The sequence below is a fragment of the Aythya ferina genome (assembly GCF_964211825.1).
Source record: "Aythya ferina genome assembly, chromosome: 4".
Classification (NCBI taxonomy): Eukaryota; Metazoa; Chordata; class Aves; order Anseriformes; family Anatidae; genus Aythya; species Aythya ferina.
Window position 1 is genome coordinate 44,237,920 of NC_140300.1, and position 20,981 is coordinate 44,258,900.

Consider the following 20,981-nt stretch of genomic DNA (forward strand, 5'->3'; position numbering starts at 1 on the left):
TCAAAAATGATATTAATGTCAAATAAGCAAGAACACTTTGCAGTAATATTAAATGAAGGATTTCTTTATGTTTTGATAGATTTATATAAATGTAAGTATACACACAGACACATGTCTCAAAATGTAGTGTGTCTATCAAAAAAGCAACTGTTTTTGTCTTAGAAAAAGCCTTTTGTCTGGATTTCAAACCACCTGTTTCTCCTTTTACTTTGTGAAAACCATAAAACAATGCGTCAAAATATAAACACAAAACCAAAACACGGAAACAGTACATTTTTTCCAAATGCCCGAATACACAAAATTTAAACAAGAAAAGGTCTGAGCAGGGTGTAACAATTTCATAGAACTCTCATCATCCTGATTTTTTTCATCACTTCACCTGTGAGTTTCATTTTTTCATTTTTATGGGGAAAAATTACTTCTGAGATTTTATTATTCTATTTTGCACTTCTGAGAAAGAAGAAAATATTCCAGTCATAAATCTAAATCAACATCGTTTAGAAAAACAAATCAAGTGCTTACTACATATATACAATGTTTAAAACTAATTTTCAGAAAGAGGTTAACAAAAACACCAAAGTTATTAATCAGAGCAGTCTTTCAATTTCACAATATGATGGCTGACAAATTTGTGAAGTTTTAAATCAAATTTGCAGATACTTACTTTGCAACTATGGCACATTATTTATGTGATTAAAAACTAGTTTTTGACCTGATCTTTTGATCTTTGGCACTTCATCCTCTCCATCTCCTCTTAAAAATTAATTAAAATTTTAGCAAAAGGATATCACTTAGCTTCCCACCCTATCTTTGGCCAAAAGAAAAAAAAAAAGAAAAAGAAAAAAAAAAAAATCAATCAAGCTCATCCCCATCTCCTCCCAGTATCTGTAAAATGTCGTCTTGAAATTCAATTTCATATCTCTCAGGCTTTCATGTAGCAAAAGACAGTTCACTTCTTAACAAAATAAATCACTTCTGTGATTGCCATGCTGACCTCTTTGAATTAGGAAAATTCAAAGTGAAAAATGTAATTATCACCCCAGAACAATCTGTATACATCTGGAGCTAATTTTAGATTCATTTCTCACATCATTTTTCATATTGTGCCAAAAATTACAGCTGCTATGCAACTCTAAAAAGACTTCCATGTCTTTGTGATTTTATTGGTTTATTTCTACTATTTCACAAAGAACAACCTCAAGTCTCTGCAACTAGCACTGCTAAGCAATCACTATATCCTCAATTTGATTAGATTAGTATTAAGTGGCACTGTGACACATATGACAAATAGATGCATTAGAGCACGTCATTTATTCCTTATCCTTTCCACTTCCCAAAACCAAACAAGTGACGTACAGTACAGAGCACAACATGATTTTTGAAAGATTAGATTACCCTACCAAAAAGAAAGAAAAGGTCAACTACTAATTATTGAAACAAGCAGCAAACATTCCAAAACCTAATTTTTAAAATGGTAACACCAAGCTCTCAGACACATATTTAGTACTCAGATTAGTTTTACTCTAACACATTAACAAATGAATATTAAAACTTGCATATGAATTTCCTGGGAGCAAGGATTCTTTGGCTTATATCAGCAGCAAATTCAAATTTTAGAAGTTGTGAACAATGTCCACATGACATTAAATAAACTGAATTCCAGAAGTTCCAGGAGGAATATTAAATTCCTGTCAGATTAAATCTACTTTTTTTTCCCGTGGAAGATGGAAAACTAGATGAGCAAAGTTCTACATACGTTCATTAGTAATAAGCTCACTGGAAAACATAACTACTCTTCACTAGTTCATTGTAAAAATCTATTAGGTGTAATCTCCAGAAGTAATTGTTCTTATTGCATTTTATTGACAATGCAGACTATCGATTTTTCACACCTTCTATGATTCTTTCATTTGTATTCATGAAATGTCTATCAGCACACTCTAAATAAATTTGGCAATATAGGCACTAAAACGAATAAATCGATGTGAAGAAACATTAATTTTGCATTATCCTTATTCGTCAGGCAAGCAAACCATAAGGGTTGTAAATGAAGGTCAAAGGTTTTGAAATGGGTCAGAACCCTTGACCTCTAGACCAATACCATTCCCATTAAAAAAGGCTATTTTAAAGTTTTAAGTAGGGGAATTTACTACCAGAAAGGTATCATTTTTAAGGCACCAAAAGAAAAGCTCAATAAAAACATTCTTCCATTTAATTACAAAAAAAAAAAAAAAGAAAGCAAAAAGAAAACCCAATTAATTCCTTCATCGCAATTTTAAGAAAGTTCCCTAGGCTGTCTCTTTCCTATGCACAAAAAGAGGTGATTTTCAGGTTCTTAAATATCTAAAATCACTTTGCTCTTAGGAACGTAGGAAGCCCCAAACAGCTGACAACCAGGACTGCTTTCTTATACTTTTCTCAAATTCTTATTACCTGTCAAATCAATTAAGAATGACAGGGTTTCAAAAGTATTTATCACTCATTTCATAACCTCGACACAAAAGGAAAAATTCTACTCATCCCAGAGGATTCAACATGCCAAGACTCAAAAATCAATCTGGTTCTATACCCTTAATATTTTATTGATCCTATTTTATCTTACAAAAATGACAGCATAGAATTATTTAGGCATACCAACATCAAGGTTATGTAAACGCTCAACAGTAAGGGAACATAAAACCCTTAGCGTCTTCTCTTTCCTACCCACTAGTCACAATTAGTATCACAAAACTTTATTAGGAAGTTAATAAGGCCTTGCATACAATTTTTTATTTTTTTTTTTTACAATAATTACACAGTCTTAAGAGTAAAATTTCGACTGCAATTCCCATTGTGCTCAAAGACAGCAATTCAGACACTATGTAAATCTCACCTGAGAGCAAAGAAGCATCACTAGCTCCACGACTGAACTGCTAGATTTCATACACACGAGACCTAGAAAAACAAAAAATACTAGACGTAAACACTTGCTTATACAGCATCACTTGTTAACACAAAATATTGTGAAGTACAATAGATTAGAAGCATGAAATTCACAAACCACTTAGAGTTTTTTTGTTTGTTTGTTTTTACTTTATCAGCACAAAACAGAACTATGTGAGGAAGATCAAAAATTCAAAGCTTGGCATCTAAAGATGCAACTAATTATAATACATTACCTCCAATATTCAGAGTTTCATAAATGTTTGTATTTCAAAATGACCAGAAGTGTGGTTAACATATGTTATATTAATCCAGTGCATCTACATTTCGCTATTTCTTGAAGGATTGGGTCATTATATATGCAGAGAAGGGAAATGGCTTTATGACCTTTGCTTTCTCCATTGCGCATTCTCCTTTCAGCCCCCAGCTATCAATCAAGTTTCCATTTTGTTTCATGGCAGCAGACATCCCAAACACTCTTATTAGTACTTTGACCTTTAACCCCACACTAAACCTTAGCAGAAGCACAAGCAGTAACCTATTAAATATTCTCAACTGTTTATAAATGATTTTGACTTATTATTATTTATATTTGCATGTTGTTTTGTTTTGAGATTGTAACTTTTCTTTTGGCCCCCAAAATGGTTTGGTGTGTTTGTTTCTGTCTAGTCAGTTCAAATTCTCCCAATCATTTTCTTGCTGTTTTTTTGTTTTGTTTGTTTGTTGTTTTTTTTTTTTTGATAAACCAAACTACAGTATGTTCATCTCTCTGCATATATGTAATCTACATCACAGTCAAAATACTTTGAAACCAGGTTATGTTTATCTTAAGACTGAGAAAATGCAACTAAATAGGATACAGAAACTGCAATTTTCAAACTAAAAATGGGTGGTAAGAACAGTTTTGTATGATGTAACAATTAAGAGAAATCTGACGAACTGGTGTTCACTGCTAAAAGCACATAGTTCCAACAAACATGACTTTTTAAATTAAGGACATTAACATCTACTTCACAGGACTGAGACTAGTTTTTAAAAAGACAGAAAAACAACAGTAGAAAGAACTCCACTATCCCAATCTCAATCATTTGAAATCCACCCCACAGAAGAGCCACAATTGTTGCTGTACACTTGAATCTTCATCGTCTCAGAAGCGGCAAAGGATTCTTCTCAATGTATTCTTACCTGCATTACTGACTCTACAGTTAATTCTGTGTTGAAGTGTTGACCTTAACACCAAGATTTCTTTTTAATGCTCACATAACATTATTTCAGACATCAACTTCTATGAGACAATTCCCTGGAAGAGTCAGAAAACTAAGAAAGATATAACAGCAGTTGGTCTGACATAATGAGATATAGGAAACTATCAGATGAGATGTAGGCAAAGAGGCAGCAGGATGGATAGCAAAGATGAGGAGACAATGACAATGACCTCTGGCAGAGGAGTAAAGACAGACGGAAGATGCAGCAAAATCCTGTGGACAGCACTGCATGGGAAGGCAGGAAGAAAGTTTCTAGGGCAGAGCCAGCATTAAAAACAGACATTTTTAATCTCCGAGATAAAATAAAACCAAAAAGCCACTTTTTTTTTTTCAATGGAAACTTACTTGTACCTTCTATCAGCAACTCCTGCCCATGACTACCCAAAAGAGTCCGAGAAAGAAAGGGAGCAAAATCCACAAAAATCTCTCTCAGAAGTGGTGCAGCTTTTTCCAAAGCATGTTCAAGCCTGTCTGTAATACTAATAGAAAAATACATATGATGAGCAAAAATAAATAAATAAACAAAAAGCAAGAAGGTAGCTGCAGAAATTCTAAGAAAGGAACATGGGTTTTTGCAACACTGAATTGGTATAGATACATAAGAAGTTACCTCATATTTGAAGCAGAATCCCCTGGCACTGAAGAAACTGTAGGGACAGATGGCAATTTCGAATTAGATGATCCCCTTCCTAAAAGAGAGTGTAATAAACAAATCAATTATATAGGAAAACAAGGCAGAGCTTAGACAACTGGACCAGAAACTAAAGCCTCAGGTGCAAACTCTGAGAAGCCATTGCTTTAAAATACATGTGTTACTAAGTAAACCTTTGTACTTCTCTGTACCTCAAACTGGGTGTCAGAAGACCCCTATTTAGTTATTCACATTTACCAGATATGCCACAGCAAGCTTTTTAAATTTTTCTCTAGCACAAATAGGAAGTGATTCAAGGAAGCCCTGCAGATTATTTTTTGAAGGATCTCAGATTAAACTGCAGTGATCCGTCCTGTCTTTATCAGCTATGATTCTGACTGAATAAATTTAAGAACACTTACAGCCTCAAGCAGGGAATGCACACCATGTCTTACATACCTAATACACCCTTAAAGTACTAAGTTATACTGCTACTACTAATATAATTTACAGATTAATATAAAGCCAACAGTAACATTTATAGCATCCTTCGGTTACCAGAAGAGCTCATCCAATTTTAAGTTAAAAAAAATATATATATATTTTATAATTTTAGGTGAAAACTTATGTAAAATTGAGGCAGAACACAAAATCATCGAGCTTCTTTGAGTCTAGTTTAAGTTTTTGCCACACCAGGATTCTGAGAAGACAGCTATGACAACATTCTCCATTGCACTGCCAGCATCATTAGCACGATGGCAGTGGTATAACCTCATTTATGTGTTATTAACTTGGCCACATCAATTATTCAAAGGTTGATAGAAAAGCCTGTCATTTATGTATCCTACACTTACAAAAAAAAAAATGCAATTTTGTTATGTCACATTGACACTACGCGGCAGGGTAGGAATCTGTAAATACTAAGTTCTTCTGCTCAGTATATAAAGAGAAGCACGAACTTCATACTGCAGTATGGATTGGTATTAGCAATGATGGAGAGGGGGTAAGCAAGACAGCCAGAGATTTCACAGATATTTGCTGACAGGATAGGAATGGTGAAACTCACAAATCTTGCATTGCATTCCAAACTATAGAAAGGAATGAATCTTAGCAGACAGATTTCTGTGCATTTCCCAGGAGCACGACTGCTTCTAGTCCATCTGCAATCCTATCTTTTCCCAACTTAAGGCCCTGTCCTATTCTCTTTCCTCTCACCTCGCCAGTTTCAGATTCCCGTGCTGCTGGAGTGGGATGGCGGGGGGAAGCATGAAAGAAAAGAGTTCAATCATTTCAGTTCTCACATCTAGCTTAGCAAAGACCTGACCCCTCTCAGAATTACAACTACAGAAAAAAAAATCCTGATCACCCCATCTCCAGTGGCACAAACTGAGCTAAATGCAACCTTTCTGAAATATGTTATTAAGATCTTGAAAATGTCTACCAAAATGCGTCAATCACAATTTCTCCGTCTTTCTACTTGACTGAAGTGGAATAAATTTGTAAAAGGTTGGCAAAGGACATGTCCTTAATATTGCGGTTATTTCTCCTGCCAAATTTCAGACTTCTGCTCCAAAACAGTTGCAGACAGTTTGCCCTCAAGAATGTATTTTTTCAGTGTGGGTAAAGATGTTTTTCTCTAATCTTGTTACAAAGGCAACACAGAAACTAAAAAATTCAACCAATGCATCAAACTGCTGAAAAGTTCTTATTTCTTTTTCTTCATAGGTAGGACGTATCTTTATGAATGTCATTTGCTTACCCATTTCCTAAATTGACCATTGAGCTCTTATTTTGACATTTGTATGGGATGATGAGGTCAGAAAGAAACTCAGATAGGCCATACAGAATGAGGGACCAAAAAAAGTAGGGAACAAAACGTTGGCTGAAAGTAAGGTAGAATTTTAATTTTTGTGCATTCTTTCCAAAATAATTCATATAATCATGGAAAAACAGATATATTTCTGAAAATTTCAAGGAGGATAGCTAGATTCTGCAAGTATTTTTCAATCTTAACTTTTAAACTACTGCTGCTAACTAGCATTCATAGATAGAATGCCTTAAAAAATAAAAAATAAAAAATCAAGTTTCACCCAGTCAAATCACCAAAAAGCATTTTCGGTATTCCCAAAGGAAAAGCATTCAAATGATGTGCTGAAAATTAGAACAGAGTTTGTTTTACAGAAAAGGAAAACAAAGGCCACAGAAAGGGAGAAGCCACGATTCAGTTGTTCAAAAGACTCAAATTGTTTGTGGGATACTGCATAGCCACTGACATTGATTTTTTGACACACACACTTTTGTAACCTAAATACGTGCAACACCTTTTCCCCTCTGCCTGTTAGGCTGAGACTTGAAAACAATTGATCTTAATGATAACTTTTATATCTAAGTAACTTCAACTGTAATTCACAGCTTTCTCCCTAATGCTCAGCATCTCCGCTCTCACTAAAAAAGTATCTTTAATTTGAAAAAAACTGTTAAGTCCACATGTTCAATAACTGACTTACGCCAATACGCTGCCCATATGTGGAAAGCTGCACAGTGCTCAGGGAAGTTCAACAGAATACAAAACTGACATTGTAGCCAATGCCTCCAAAATAAGAAAGTCAACATGCAGACAGACTATTTTGTTACCTAATGCATCCATGCTTTTTATTACACATAAAATCTGTGACCATTAATGCACTAGCTACTGGGTATGTCAAGGTCATCAAAAGTATATACAACTAAAATCCCACCACACCAAATACACAGTGGAAACTAGGATCAGTTTATCATTATAGATAAATAAGGCTTTAGTAGCACAGCACAGTGTCAGGAGTCAGAGTATTTAGGCCACAAGCAAAATAACTGAAGGAAAAATTAGAAAAAAAAATCAAGGAAAACACTTGCTAGGACAATGAAATGCTATAATAGCTATCATGAGGCCAATAAGCAGACCTGCACTCAGTCAGAGGTAATTTTTTTTCAAACACACAATAGCACTGGCAAAAATGGTGGCAGGTAAAGGAAGTCTCTGACAACACAGAGAGCGCATTACTTTTCCTTCTAGAAATCAAAACAAATTGTGCATAACAGAGAATGATCAATTATAAGTGTGTAAGTGGAAAACTAGTAAGTTTTAAGTTAAAATCAACTATAAAATACAGACATAAAAAAGCACTGATAATTTGATTTTGACAAAAGCATAAGTCAGGCATCCACATGAAGTGATATTTCTTCATGCTTATCATCGCATAAATCCACATTCCAAACTCAGATAGATTTCACTAAAAAGTGAATCTCAGATTTATCACAGGTGAGAATTTCAGCTTTTTTTTTAGATGTGATTAGTGTGCATAGTAATTTTTGTATTCAATTGTTGTTTCGTAAAAGTACTTTAAAAAAAATAACTCAGCAATGGCTTTTTGTTCCAATATTTTTCTGCCTTTAGTAAAAGAAAAAAAAAAAATACTTCAGTAGCATATTTTCATCCACAACACACATGTGGGTAAGTGCAGTAGCTACTTCAAACATGTGGAACTAAACCAACTTATCTCTTCCTTATCCTTTCACTGATAAACTGGCTCCTTCAAACTGACAGTTTTACAGACATTAGCAAGAACATAAAAGAAAATGCAAATAGATCATCTGTCTAGCACCCTTGCAGTGAAACCTTATTGTTTATTCAATGTCCCCAAGGGTCTAAACAAATAATGTTTCTAGCAATAAAATGTTGTTAAAGATCCTTTAAGATTCTTATGTTTTTGTATAAGCACTTATAAAGTACGTGTGGGCAATACAGAAGCAGTGCATGATATATTTTAGTCTGGGAGGATGGGGACAAGGTAAAAAACAAACAATTAAATAACTACACTTCTTAATTTTTGTACAACAGACCTCGCATACAGAAATACATTGATATCCTTTATGACACAAGTACCTGGTAAAATAATGAGCTCATTCAGAAATACACTTCCAGGACTGGAAGTGTAAAATGAAAGAATACAATGAAAGGTTTTACGAGCTAATATAAGGGATCTGTTACATAAACACGTCTGCAGGTTAAACCAAAACAGATTTCACAAAACAACGGTGCACTCTAAAGTGAAGTTGTTCTAAATCTGTTTTTATACTGAAATAGTGATAAACCATTTCCATTGCATATCATTAACATTTAAGATTTTTAAAAAGCATCATTAAATTCTTGGTAACTAGCCTTCAAGTAGTGGTACTGTCAAGTCAGAATGCTCTTGGAAATAGTTACTGTAGTACAATGAGTTTCTTGAACTACTACTGCACTGATGGTAACTCACTTCACGTTCATTTTTCTTACTTTTGCTTGTCTCCCACTAATTTATCCTATAGCAAGACTTCAAGGTTATTTTCACCTCTCTAAAAATCAAACACCATTCTTCTTGGCAAAATAAGCAAGCTGTGAGAGAAAACTTACATTTTTCTGTATGTAGGACTAGAAAGGAATCACATTTTTTTTAAATCTCATGTTAGTGCTTATTCCCAGCTTCCTTCTAAGCACCCACCTCCTTTTTTTTCACCGCAGCATTTCTCATGCCTTATTTTATTATTTCAGGTAACAGACCACACCTCTACTCAGGAGAAGCAGAAATCCTGCTAGCAGCTCTGTATGGCTTAGAGGCAAAAAAAGAAAAAAAAAGTGTCCGTGCGTGTGTTTTTGTTCTCTCTCTCTCTCCCTCCCTCTCTGTCTCCTTCAAAAACTGGTAAGAGAGGGAGGAAGCAAGCAACAGAAATTGAGTTGAACTTCTCAGCACTTTCTATACTTGGAGTGCCAGCACAGACAAGATGCAATTCACTCCTGCCTCCTACAGACTTTCCATACTCCCTCTTTATAAAAAATGATACCTGAGCAAGCAAATTGAACATGAAAAGTCTCAAAATTGCATTCCTTAGAGTGAAACAGTAATAATACACATATGAAATCCTTCGAGTACATAAACATAAATGCTCAGAGCATCACATAAAACTGCAAATGCAATCTGTAAAAGAGTTCAAAAAAGTTAATGCCACTTCAGAACATTACAACTGGAACTGAAACATTTAAAAAGAAAACTAAGGGACAAACAAAATTACAAGCATCTCACTAGCACATTCACAATACCTCAGAAACCTTCACCAAGTCCTGCCTTTCCAATAGCCCTTCTGGACACTGTATGTGCAAAACCCCAATCTCATGTTTAGACTACAGTAAATTCAAGTAAGAAACAACTCAAATTCCTGCACCTTGGGTAATCACTAGTAAATCACACTCTTCTGCTCAATACCATGCTCTCTCTGCAAGAGACAAATGATCAGCTCAACATGGGCCGTGAAGAGGCTTTATTTTCTCCATCCATTATCAGGATCTTTAATGATTGGGATAAGAACTCCAGCAGAAGACCAACCCAAAGATCATCAGCAGCATAGTCAAAGGCAAGTTTCAACCACACGGGGCAGATTTGTATTGAGGAAAAGCCTTTTGTGCTGTGAAATCCTCAGTGGCTTGAATAAGTGAGGAAGAAGAAACTTGTGCTAAAAAGGCCACACTGTATGAGACCAAAGCATGTTTTTGCCCTCTTTCAAAATATTAGAGATATACAGTGATCTTAGATGGTTATCTTTCCAACTTGTCAGCACTTCCTCTTTGGTAGGCCAGGATATGTCACATCCACTCGATATAAAGTCCAGTGAGCTCGCGACAATCTTAAGGGTCAAATATCTGAGATACTCACGGACCCTGAGCTACAGGCAAGATGCAAATTTTAGAAGAAAACATCGGGAAGGAAGCTGATGAATTCAGAGCACAGGCAAACAGGAATGAAGACTCTGGAACTAAATGGACCAACTGATACTGCAACACGCAATTTTGATATCACACCTGCAGATTGAGGATGCTCACATACTGCATAAAGCTTATTCCCAAGTTATGCTTATACAAACATTACAACTAAAACACTGTAATTTGCTGTTTAATCTTATTTCAGTGTCTGTATCTTCCTTTAATTTCTGTTTTGTAGTAAAGGAACTCAAAGCTACACAATAGAACATGATATGTAAAGGTTTTATCTGCTTAGTCACTTTTAAAACATATCAAACAAATGCTTATTAAACACTATAAAATACATGGACATAAGAAAACACAGCTAAAATTTATTTTTAAAAGTAGCAATATTTTAAATAGCCTTCATATAAAAATGTGAAAGCTCACAACTTACATTCTCTAACATATATCCCCAGTCTTAGCTGCTGTTAAAAAAAAAGATTTTTTCTTCCTTAATGATTAAGTAAACAGACTTACAATAAATGTTAACTGTAAAGAAAGAAAAAATAAGGACAAAGCATTGAGTGTCTGCTGCAGGGAGACAAAAGTGAGTGAGAAACATGATTTGAACTTAGGGAAATTTCTTTTAATGTTGTTTTTATAGGAAGCTCACTTACTCCAATAAGTTCAAAGCCCTTATACGGAACCACACTCTAAATTTAAATGTGTGCTATTCACCTGAGCCACACAGATGTAAACTACACCATATCTCCATTTTTATTTTTTTTTTTTTTTGTTTCCATGCCATTACTTTACTACAGAAAAAAAAGAAACAGTCTTACATTTTAATCGGTTTAAGGCATGATTTCATTTATCCCTTCACTACTTCTTTTAATTAATTAGATTGCCAGTCTAAACATGTCTTATACTTTTAATCCTGATTAGTTTCTTTTTATTCATATCTGTTCAGATTAGATGTCCATTTTTTGCCAAAACTTCCAGACATGCTGGAAGCCACACAGTTACAAACTACATCAGTATTGTTTATTGTCTGGATTTCTTATACATTCCACAGGCACCAGGACATTTATTCTTATTCTATGCTTCTTTAAAAGATCAAATGAAACTGAAGATCAGCGTTTATCTGATTTGTTTCAATTAAAAGCAAATAAATACTGACTTCAGAAATCGTAACAATTAAGCCCATATCTAACCTGGGTAAATAGACGTGAATTTAATGCACTAGAAATTATTTTCAACAATTTCCGAGCAGGTAAGGTTTTATAGCTTTAAAAACAGATTAGCTGCTAAGAGTCAATCTTCCCTAAACCACTTTAGCATTTTAAGACAGCTTATTTTCCTAGTCCAAACATTACTCCTGGACTAGCATAGTGCTATCCCCCTGTGATTTCAGCGACTAAATGGATTCTCCCTTTTGCAAAGAATAAGGACGTATTAGATTTCAATAGCTTTTCATTTCACTTATCTTGGCTGGAACAAAATCTTTGTGATTTCCCTAAGAAATGTAAGAAGCAGAGAAAAATGACAAGAAATATCTTCCAGACACAAAAGGACATGAGAATGGATTACATTCTTTCCTCCATCTTTGAAATTTGGATATAAGATCATAAAAACAGAAAACAGGAAGCTCAAACACTGACAAGAAACACCAATAATCAGACATAAATTGAGATTTCCTTGATTAAGATGCAAATCAGTTTTAAGTCTTGACATTAAACTTCATGGGCACAAACAGTCATGAGAGCCTACACAGTCTTCTGACTTAAGCATGGCTAAGTAGAAAAGCATGCCTTTGACACAGCATATAAGGTTAAACATCATTTATCTCGTATGGAACAACTAGAGAGTAAGGGTTCAAAGGACCACTTGCTTATAAACAACGTACTCAATTTTGTCCCCACTGAAAAACCTGTCCAAAGCAATTAGTTCAGCATCAACATTGAATTTGACCTCAGGCTAAAGCTATTGGAAGCACTTCTATATAATTTCCAGCCTTACTAATCATTAACAAATATATCCTTGGACACATACCCTACAATTTATAAATAAGTATATATTTTATGTAACAAAAAAAAGTTATGTTGTATTTACACTAAATGTGAGTTAATTTAGCATACCTGTTTTTCTTTATCTGTTTGAGAAATTTTATAATTATACTGCATTAATGGGATCACACATTTACATTTGTTTGGCTAGGAGGTAAAAGGAGTAACCCCCCTCCCCAAAGAAAAAAAATCTTTTAAAAAGTTTTGTTTCATTTTTTAAATAGAGCATTATTTTTATAAATTATTGCTTTTTGAACAGAAGGGTTTGGGGTTGCTTTTTAGTTTGTTTTTCCTTATTTATTTTTTAACTTCTGTGTATCTACAGCGTCAAAACTAAGAATAAAACCATCTGTGTGATAACTGATCACAACACATCCAAAAGAATGAAATCTTATATCCATGAACCCACATAATGTCACTGACAATTGGTCCAGTTTAACCTAGAGTCACATTTATTTTCCTGCAAAGTATCTGGTACCAGTCTTCGTTGGATACACAGATACCAAATGTAGGCCTGCAAGCTGCTATATGAGAGCATATAACAAAGATACAGACAACGTAGCACGCAGGATACAGAGGTCTCTAAGGCCCTTTTATCTGACCTGATAATTTAGGACATGTTATACCACATACACTCCAGTAGTTTAAAAAAAAAAAAGTATGAAATACAATCTTCCCAGATCGACACACTACCCAATAAGAAAATTTAACGAGCAATAATTATTAATGTTCTTAATATAAGCAAGACTCACATATAGACAGATAATAGACAGATATATAGGCAGCTAATATATGTATTCAAATCAGTATTACCACTGAAAACAACTAATGACTTCATGTCTGAAAAACAGTTGTTCTCACCTGTTTTAATACCCGGATACATACTGAAAAACTCACCTTGATTAGAAGAACATAGAACAAAAACTTGTTCATTTGTGTTCAAATGGATGGTGGGGAAAGGGGAAGCAAGCGTGGAAGGGCTGAGGTTTTTGTTATCTAATTAATCTTTACTCACCAGGAGATTCTCCTGACAAATCTAGGGCTTGGGCTGAATCCAAAGAAGAAACCACACTGACAGCATTTGCAGGAATACCCATAGCAGATGTAGAAGAGGAAATGGTTGATTTCTTCGGTGGTACAACAACACTCCTACAGAAGACAAAAAGTTGACAAATCATACTGTATGAAGGTTCACACAAGATCTAGGACATATATTTCCATTTCCTGCCAAATTACTGTTCCCTCTCTATTTTCTTCTGTCATTGTCTTTGGCAGTCTCTTAACCTGAAGGACACTTCACTGTGGTTTAGTTTTCAATGGAAGTTTAATATCTAATCCACTTTCTCAAAATCACTGAGAAACAAACATATAATTACAGGGTTCAGCAGGATAACTGACTTGCAAGTAGGCTTTATTTATCATCTTAGCTTCCCAAGATTTGCTTTTAACTTCAAAAGTTGCTTTTTTACTTACAAAAGATATCGCAGGATTCACAATGAAAACAGAGACACAGTCAACAGTGAGGGTTGCCTAGACAGTATACTCCTACTGGTATTCTAATGCAAAACTGAATATTAATCAAAGAAGGATCTACTATAGTTCATATATATAGATCACCCAGCAATCTCAGAAATCTCAGAAATGTTAGTAGGTGCACCTACTAACATTTACACACAACTCCCAAATACAGCTAATATAATAATATATGAAAATACTAATATAGCTAATAACATAAATTTGAGTATAACTTGTTACATAAGGAAAACTTGATTGATAAGTCAAAATGTTTTTCGGAGTTGAAGAGAGAATCTCCATTTTTTTTTATGTAACTTTAATTTCAGGCCTCATAGTCAGCACTAAAGATTATACAAGAGGAAAAGATGCAAAGTGACAAGTTAGGCATGGAGATTTATCTCATATGTTATGAACACATCTATTTATGCTATACCAATTTCAATTAAACTGTAGTACTTTATTCCAAATACCTAAAAGGCCTTGTTAAGCATACGTTAAAGGCATTTTTAATTGCAAGTTAGCTCCATAAACATGCAAAAACCCAGCTAATGAGGTAAAGAGTACAGCTGATATATAATGCACTCCCACAGCAGCGCTTACTTTTAATTACCTGGTGTTAACCGTAAGCCGAAAGTCTTCAACATTCAATTTATTTAATCACATCTTTTGTTGACAGTACTATAACTACACACCGAAAGAATTCCCTTAATAGCTTTAAAATATTCATTTTCTAAATAAAGTAACTTAGAAACTTGACCCAAATTCAGGTGTGATAATAATCAAAAAAAGTTCTGCCCAGTATTTTTAAAATCATACTTGCTAGCATGAAAAAAAAAAAAAAGAAAAGAATGGATGTTTATTTGACTCCCTTGTTCATCCAAAGGATGTCACAGAAGCTAGACCATGTTACTGATCAAATCAACCCTTCTTAATGGCAGGTGTAGGCAGCCGCCATACTGGGAGGTAGTACATGTCACATCATTATAAGGGTGACTGCTAATGTTAACTATACGCTAAAAAAATAGAAGCAACAACACCTGAGCCCCAAGTCAGGATACTGTGCCTAAGCCATGAATTTTGCTGATATGTTCATGGCAGTGTCCCCAAAACAGCAATCTAAAAAAAAAATCCTTTTTTCAGATTGACTTCTAAATTATATTCACATTACTAATTAATTTTGCATTACCCAGGTACAACAAGGGAATATTTTGCTCGATATTCTGTGATATTAGCTGTCTGGAAGCCGTTACTGCAATTTTGTAATGCACATTCAAATATCTCAAAGGGGTTCAGAAATTAATGCAAGTTTACTTAGTAGAAAGAAGATGCATCCACACAATAAACATCTGGATATTTCCCCAATATCCACGATGCAGCACTGAAATCCAGGTGTATTCCTTTACCGATTTTAAGTTCTTGTACCCAATTCAAGAAATACTGACCAATAATATTAACCCAAATTGAACAGGTATGTGTCTACTGATTTGGACTGTATGTGGTCTTAATACATGAGATGAAAACATTTCTTTGCATATCCACTAAGTTACAGAAACAAATATCCATTTGCTGCTAAGAAATACACCCACAATTATATCTGATACAAGGTGGTATGGGAGAATGTTTAGTGACAAATTCTAGTGCCAAAATATATATAATTAATATAAAAAAAATTAAACTGGAAGACAAGGTAACCTTCTAGGGTCTCTTTTACAGTTAGAAGGCCTTCTGTTTCTAGGGCTTGAAGTCCAGCACAATTCTCTCAAAACATCAAATCAGAACGGCCGTGTCCCCTGAATGTCCATGAATACTACTCATCCTACTGCAGGATTCCACTAAGAGCCCCAGCAACTCTGAAGCAGCTGATATTAAAAGACTTCAAGGCCAGCTCTGACCTACATCTTAAATGTATTATACATACATAACTGGCTGAAATTCTTCTAGTTTCAGGTATTACATGTCTCCCCCTTTTGGAGGGAAACGCAGAAATGAACATGCTTGAAGGATCAAGGAGTTTTAGCCAGGGACAGCATTACCGCAAGAAGCTCCTCACAGCACAAGTCAGTAAGGACTGGCAGTACGGAAGCTTGTGTACAGATGGATCTGTTACCTTAACATTGCTCCTCTGTACCTGGCAATCAGTGGAGACAAAAGGAAATCCCAACTATAACAGTTTTCCATTTTCTGTGCTGTTTCTGACATAACACTATATATTATCATTCCTTCCTGTAAACTCCTACTGACCTTCAGCATGCTTAAGTGTAGCTGCACTGAGGGAGCACTTGCAATAAGTTGCCAGATCCTGTACAGCTAGTAAAGGAGAGGTACATTGAAGCAAAGGAATTAGAGAGGCTACTTTTTTTCTTCACTGTGACAGACAGCAGTGAATAACCAAAATAGTCCTTTCTGCCATCTAGTCTTTTGCATACCTTCTCACCTTTAAACCTACGAAGGTTGGAAAAGGTTCGTTTCCCTCTCCAAAGCATCAATTTGAAGCACACAGCAAAAAGAAGAGCCAAGTATTGTCCAATAATATAATGTAAAGAAATCCCAAGCCCTGTATGTACTTTCCCTCTGTCTTCTCGCCAGTTGCCAAAATCATTTCATTCGAAAATCCTTCAAATATTGCAAGAACAATGAAGTAGAACACTGATGCAACTTAATTATTTTACTGAATTAATTGTTGTAAAGTTTACTTATTGTAATGTACATCTTGAACCGCATGACTGACCAACATTTTTTTTCCTCAATATTTAGGTATAAATGTAACTGCTCAAACAGAATTTTCTTACATGATTATTTAAATGCTAATGTAAGTAAAATTAACGTTACTAGCACAAAAACGTATGACAGTGAAAAATCACAGATAAATATTGCAATAAACAAACTGTGGTAAATATAATAAATATATCATTTTAATAAATAATATCTTAGAAATTAACGTGCTTTCAGCTTCTATCAAACAGGGCACTTGCTTTCAAAGAGTACAGAGAAGACTTGTTTTTTGTAGCTAATCTAATAAGTACTTCTTAAAAAGTTAAAAATTGCTACATATGTAAATAGAATATTCATAAATAGGTGGCCTTGCAGTATGTTTCAGTAGATCTACAAAAATAATGTTTTTAAAACTTCTGTAATCATGCATTAATTTCATCAGAACAACAACAAACACTAAGCAACCTCATACATGGCTACTGACATGTTATATGGCAGAAAACCATCAATATATTTTATTCCTTTACATTTAAAGTATTGCATCATTTCAGTTAACTCTATACTTTCTGGTTGCATTTATAAATTATGACATGATTGTCATAATATTCAGATAAAGAAGAAATAATATAATCCAGAAAAAAAAGCACAAAAACATTCTTAAGATGTGTTTCAAGCCGACCTCCAGCACTATTGTAAAATGCAACTTTAGTTGCCTCATTCATGTGACTATCAGATGTTTTCCTTTTTTAATTTAAAATCAAATTTAAGGTCTAAAGTAGGAATTTACAGCACGTGAACTGATAAACGTAGGTCAGGCATAGTGAGAACTAGCCACCATAAATACATCTTAGCCAGAAGGTCAGTGTGTTATTAGTCCCAATTATGCTGAAGTGTAAGAAGCCTTCGTGTTGCAGACAATTATTCACTGCTGAATGAGCACAGACCACTGAGCTGAACACTGACTTCCATCACAGACAAAGGCTTACACAATAATGATCTATTCTGCCAAATTCTATAAGGATTTACTTATTGAAAGCTTTCTTGTTTAAGATCACTGATTTTTGTTTCAACATAAAAATACAAAATAACTATAATTATCTCCTAAATTTTGAGCACATTTTTCCCAAATGTTTATTCTTTCGAAGTTGGCAAATCTGCCATTAATCTTAAATATATTTTAAGTTACAGATTTTCCTTGGGACTGTGACAAATATTCCTAATACAACATGGGCCAGGCCAAACTGATGACCTCACTATAATTTAAAAAAAAATTACATGACCTCTAATTCCTCTTGACATACAGGAATTTATATGGATTTAAATCTCAGCATTCCATTTTTTTTTTTTTTAGTGCTGAACAGCAATACAGGTGAGAGTTTCGTCTGTTTCCCTAAGGAATAATGGTTTTCCTTCAAAACCAAAAGAAGTTCATCTTGTTCAAGGCTACCAGAACGATGACCACTGCAGGGCTCCTAAGCAATGAGCAAAAGACCAGTAAAGAGGATCAGAGACTTAATTTTACCTCTACTTTGTGAGCCAGGAAAGCAGCCTGCCATGTCAGTGTCATTCTATAGGCTCTGCTCTCTGTAGATAATACCCATTCTCTTATGTCTCCCTTGAAATACCCAAGGAGAAAGGAAGAATAAGAGAGCCTCAAAACCATGAGAGATCAGAGGAGGGGGGAGGAGGGAAGAGGGAAAAGATGATAAAAAGAATACAATCATTTTGTGAGGAAGCTTTAAAATCAGCTTGGCAGGGAAAAGACTTCAAACAGTTGCCTCTTCAGCTCCTGCAGAATGCAGATTTTTGGGGAGCCAAAGGAGCTGAGCTTCTCGTAACTGCCTGCACCTTGATCTACAGATTCCCCATTCTCATATTCTGTCCCCACTTGTGCCTGGTAGCCTCAATATTATAAACAACTACTTCATTCCTTCTACACTTGAAGCCCAAATCACTGACGTTTTACATGTATTAATTCCATATAAAGACAAATTTGGTATTTAAGCGAAATACTTCAATTAACCATTACAAAGGCACAGGCATATCACTGAATGACTAACACAAATGCTGATGGAGCCAAGCTAAGCAGCTCACAGACAATGTTCCAAAAAAGATAAACAAGCTTATTAACATACCTATTCTGTAAGTTACAGCTTAGCCGCAGATTTAAGAGCCTATATTCCTCAGAACCCTCAGCATCAGCTTCCTATAATGACACGATTATCGAGCGGTTCCACAAAGAGCAAGAGAAGCCAGGAGAGACCAAAGTTCTTATTTTACATTGCACAACAAAAATGGCAAGCTATAGATTATGTTTTTTCTTAGACTAACTAATGAGAAATTTCTGTGTTTTTTTTTGTTTTGTTTTGTTGGTTTTGTTTTTTTTTTGTTTTTTTTGTTTTTTTGTTTTTTTTTAATCCTAGCTTTGGTTATTTTTATTGCTATTTTATTTAAATTTGCTTGCATTAGTCCCCCCTTTTTCCTACAAGATTATGGCCAAGTAAGAAAACTCTTGCTGTAGGACCCACTGAAACTGGAACATTAATTCATGTCCCTGGGGATGTTGGGAAAAAGCCAATGCGAGTCTTGAACTTCATCACGATAAACCCTTGGCACCCACTAATCACAAGATTGTATCTTCACATAAGATAAGGGGGAGATTTTTGGCATGGGAAGGAACACACACACCTAGTTGTTTGCAAAGGCTTGCAACCTGGCAGCCTTTCAGTTAGGTTTCACTCACAGAGCTGTTACTGTATACTCTCCAGCTATGGCTGGGAAGTTGATAATCCTTAAGATATGAGGAGAGTTTTGATTTCTGACACAGCATTCCTGAGATAAATGCAGGATCAGAGAGATGCTTTGAAATTCCCAGAGATACCCCACTGGTAAACTGCTAGATGGGAACAACTTTCACCGAAGTGATTTTTTTGTTTTGTTGTTTTTTAAAGAAAAGCAAGTTAAACAGTAGCTCATGGACCTTGTTTGCTATCAGAGTATATTTAAACTATCACAGAAAGTTAGAGAGCACCCTAAAGCTTGTTTTTCCAAACTTTCCCTACATACTCTTAGTATTTTTGTGTATCCCAGAGATAAAAGCTATTATTTCCAGCTCTTTTACAACCTCCTGTAAATGGTTTTTCTTTTGCTGGTTCCTTCATGCTATTGTCACTAAATACTGTGCTGTCATTTCAGAGCATAAACTTGTATTTTAAGCAGAGTCACACTACCTAAAGATATCGGCACTTTGAAGTGGTCATGGAACTTTTCTCTATATATCATTTTAAATATAAATATTTCATATATGCAGTTATTCTATCTTTCTGATTAGCTGATTTACTAGCTAGCAATATGCCTCGTCACAAATCAACTTATTTACCAGAGATGCAAGATTGTGCATGTCACTACCAGATTATAATTGTCTAGGGATAAGACTTCTACATCATTAAGTACACTTTTGTCTACCTGACAGGCCCATAAAGAGAATGAAATGAAATAGTAAGCCACTGAGAAACAAAGAACCACTGACTTAACAAGGTCACATGCAAATGCTGATGGACAAAATATTTTATACTAGTTCATGACCTTCTCCTCACATAGTTAGCCCCTCCCATTAACCACACAAAGTCAAAGACAAGTAATACCCTCACATTGGTGTGGAGCAGTCAATGGGGCCACATAAACCCCTACAAAACTGCTTGCCCTCTGCTCTCCCATTCACAAGCATGCTGCTGCCATACTGCTTCAGTCTACGCACCACTATCACAATTCCAAGCACTCCTTTCACATGTCTGTATGTATTCCTTCACCAAACTACTTCCCTTTCTGTAGCTGATAGAGTAAATATCAGATTGTTCTTGTCTCAAGGTTAAGCAGTGTTCAGAGTTGCAATTTAAAATGGCTGGCTGGCACTTTGGAAGTGGGAAAAGGAGAGAAGTGTCCATCTGGGACAGTGTGGAGACAGACTGGAAAGGTAGAAGGGCAAACCAGAAAGCAGTTCAACTTTTCAGTGACTTGCTTCACCAAATCCAATTACACCACAGTCCAACTTTTTCACAGTTCCTATATCTATCATTCAACAACAAACCATAAGAATTTCCTGAGGACAAACACGT

General features: G+C 35.0%; 1 protein-coding gene across 3 annotated transcripts in view; it reads right to left on the bottom strand.

The window, feature by feature from the left end:
* Positions 1–20,981, bottom strand: part of LRBA (LPS responsive beige-like anchor protein) — a 390,502-nt gene that overhangs the window by 285,874 nt on the left and 83,647 nt on the right. For 2 of the 3 annotated variants that reach the window (XM_084516785.1, XM_084516787.1), the window contains exons 31-34: positions 13,655–13,788; positions 4,798–4,876; positions 4,533–4,666; positions 2,873–2,934 (exon numbers count right to left, since the gene is read on the bottom strand). In XM_084516785.1, the coding sequence (XP_084372911.1) occupies positions 2,873–2,934; positions 4,533–4,666; positions 4,798–4,876; positions 13,655–13,788 (409 nt within the window). The remainder of the gene's footprint in view (positions 1–2,872; positions 2,935–4,532; positions 4,667–4,797; positions 4,877–13,654; positions 13,789–20,981) is intronic. The other variant, XM_084516786.1, reaches the window with a different exon arrangement.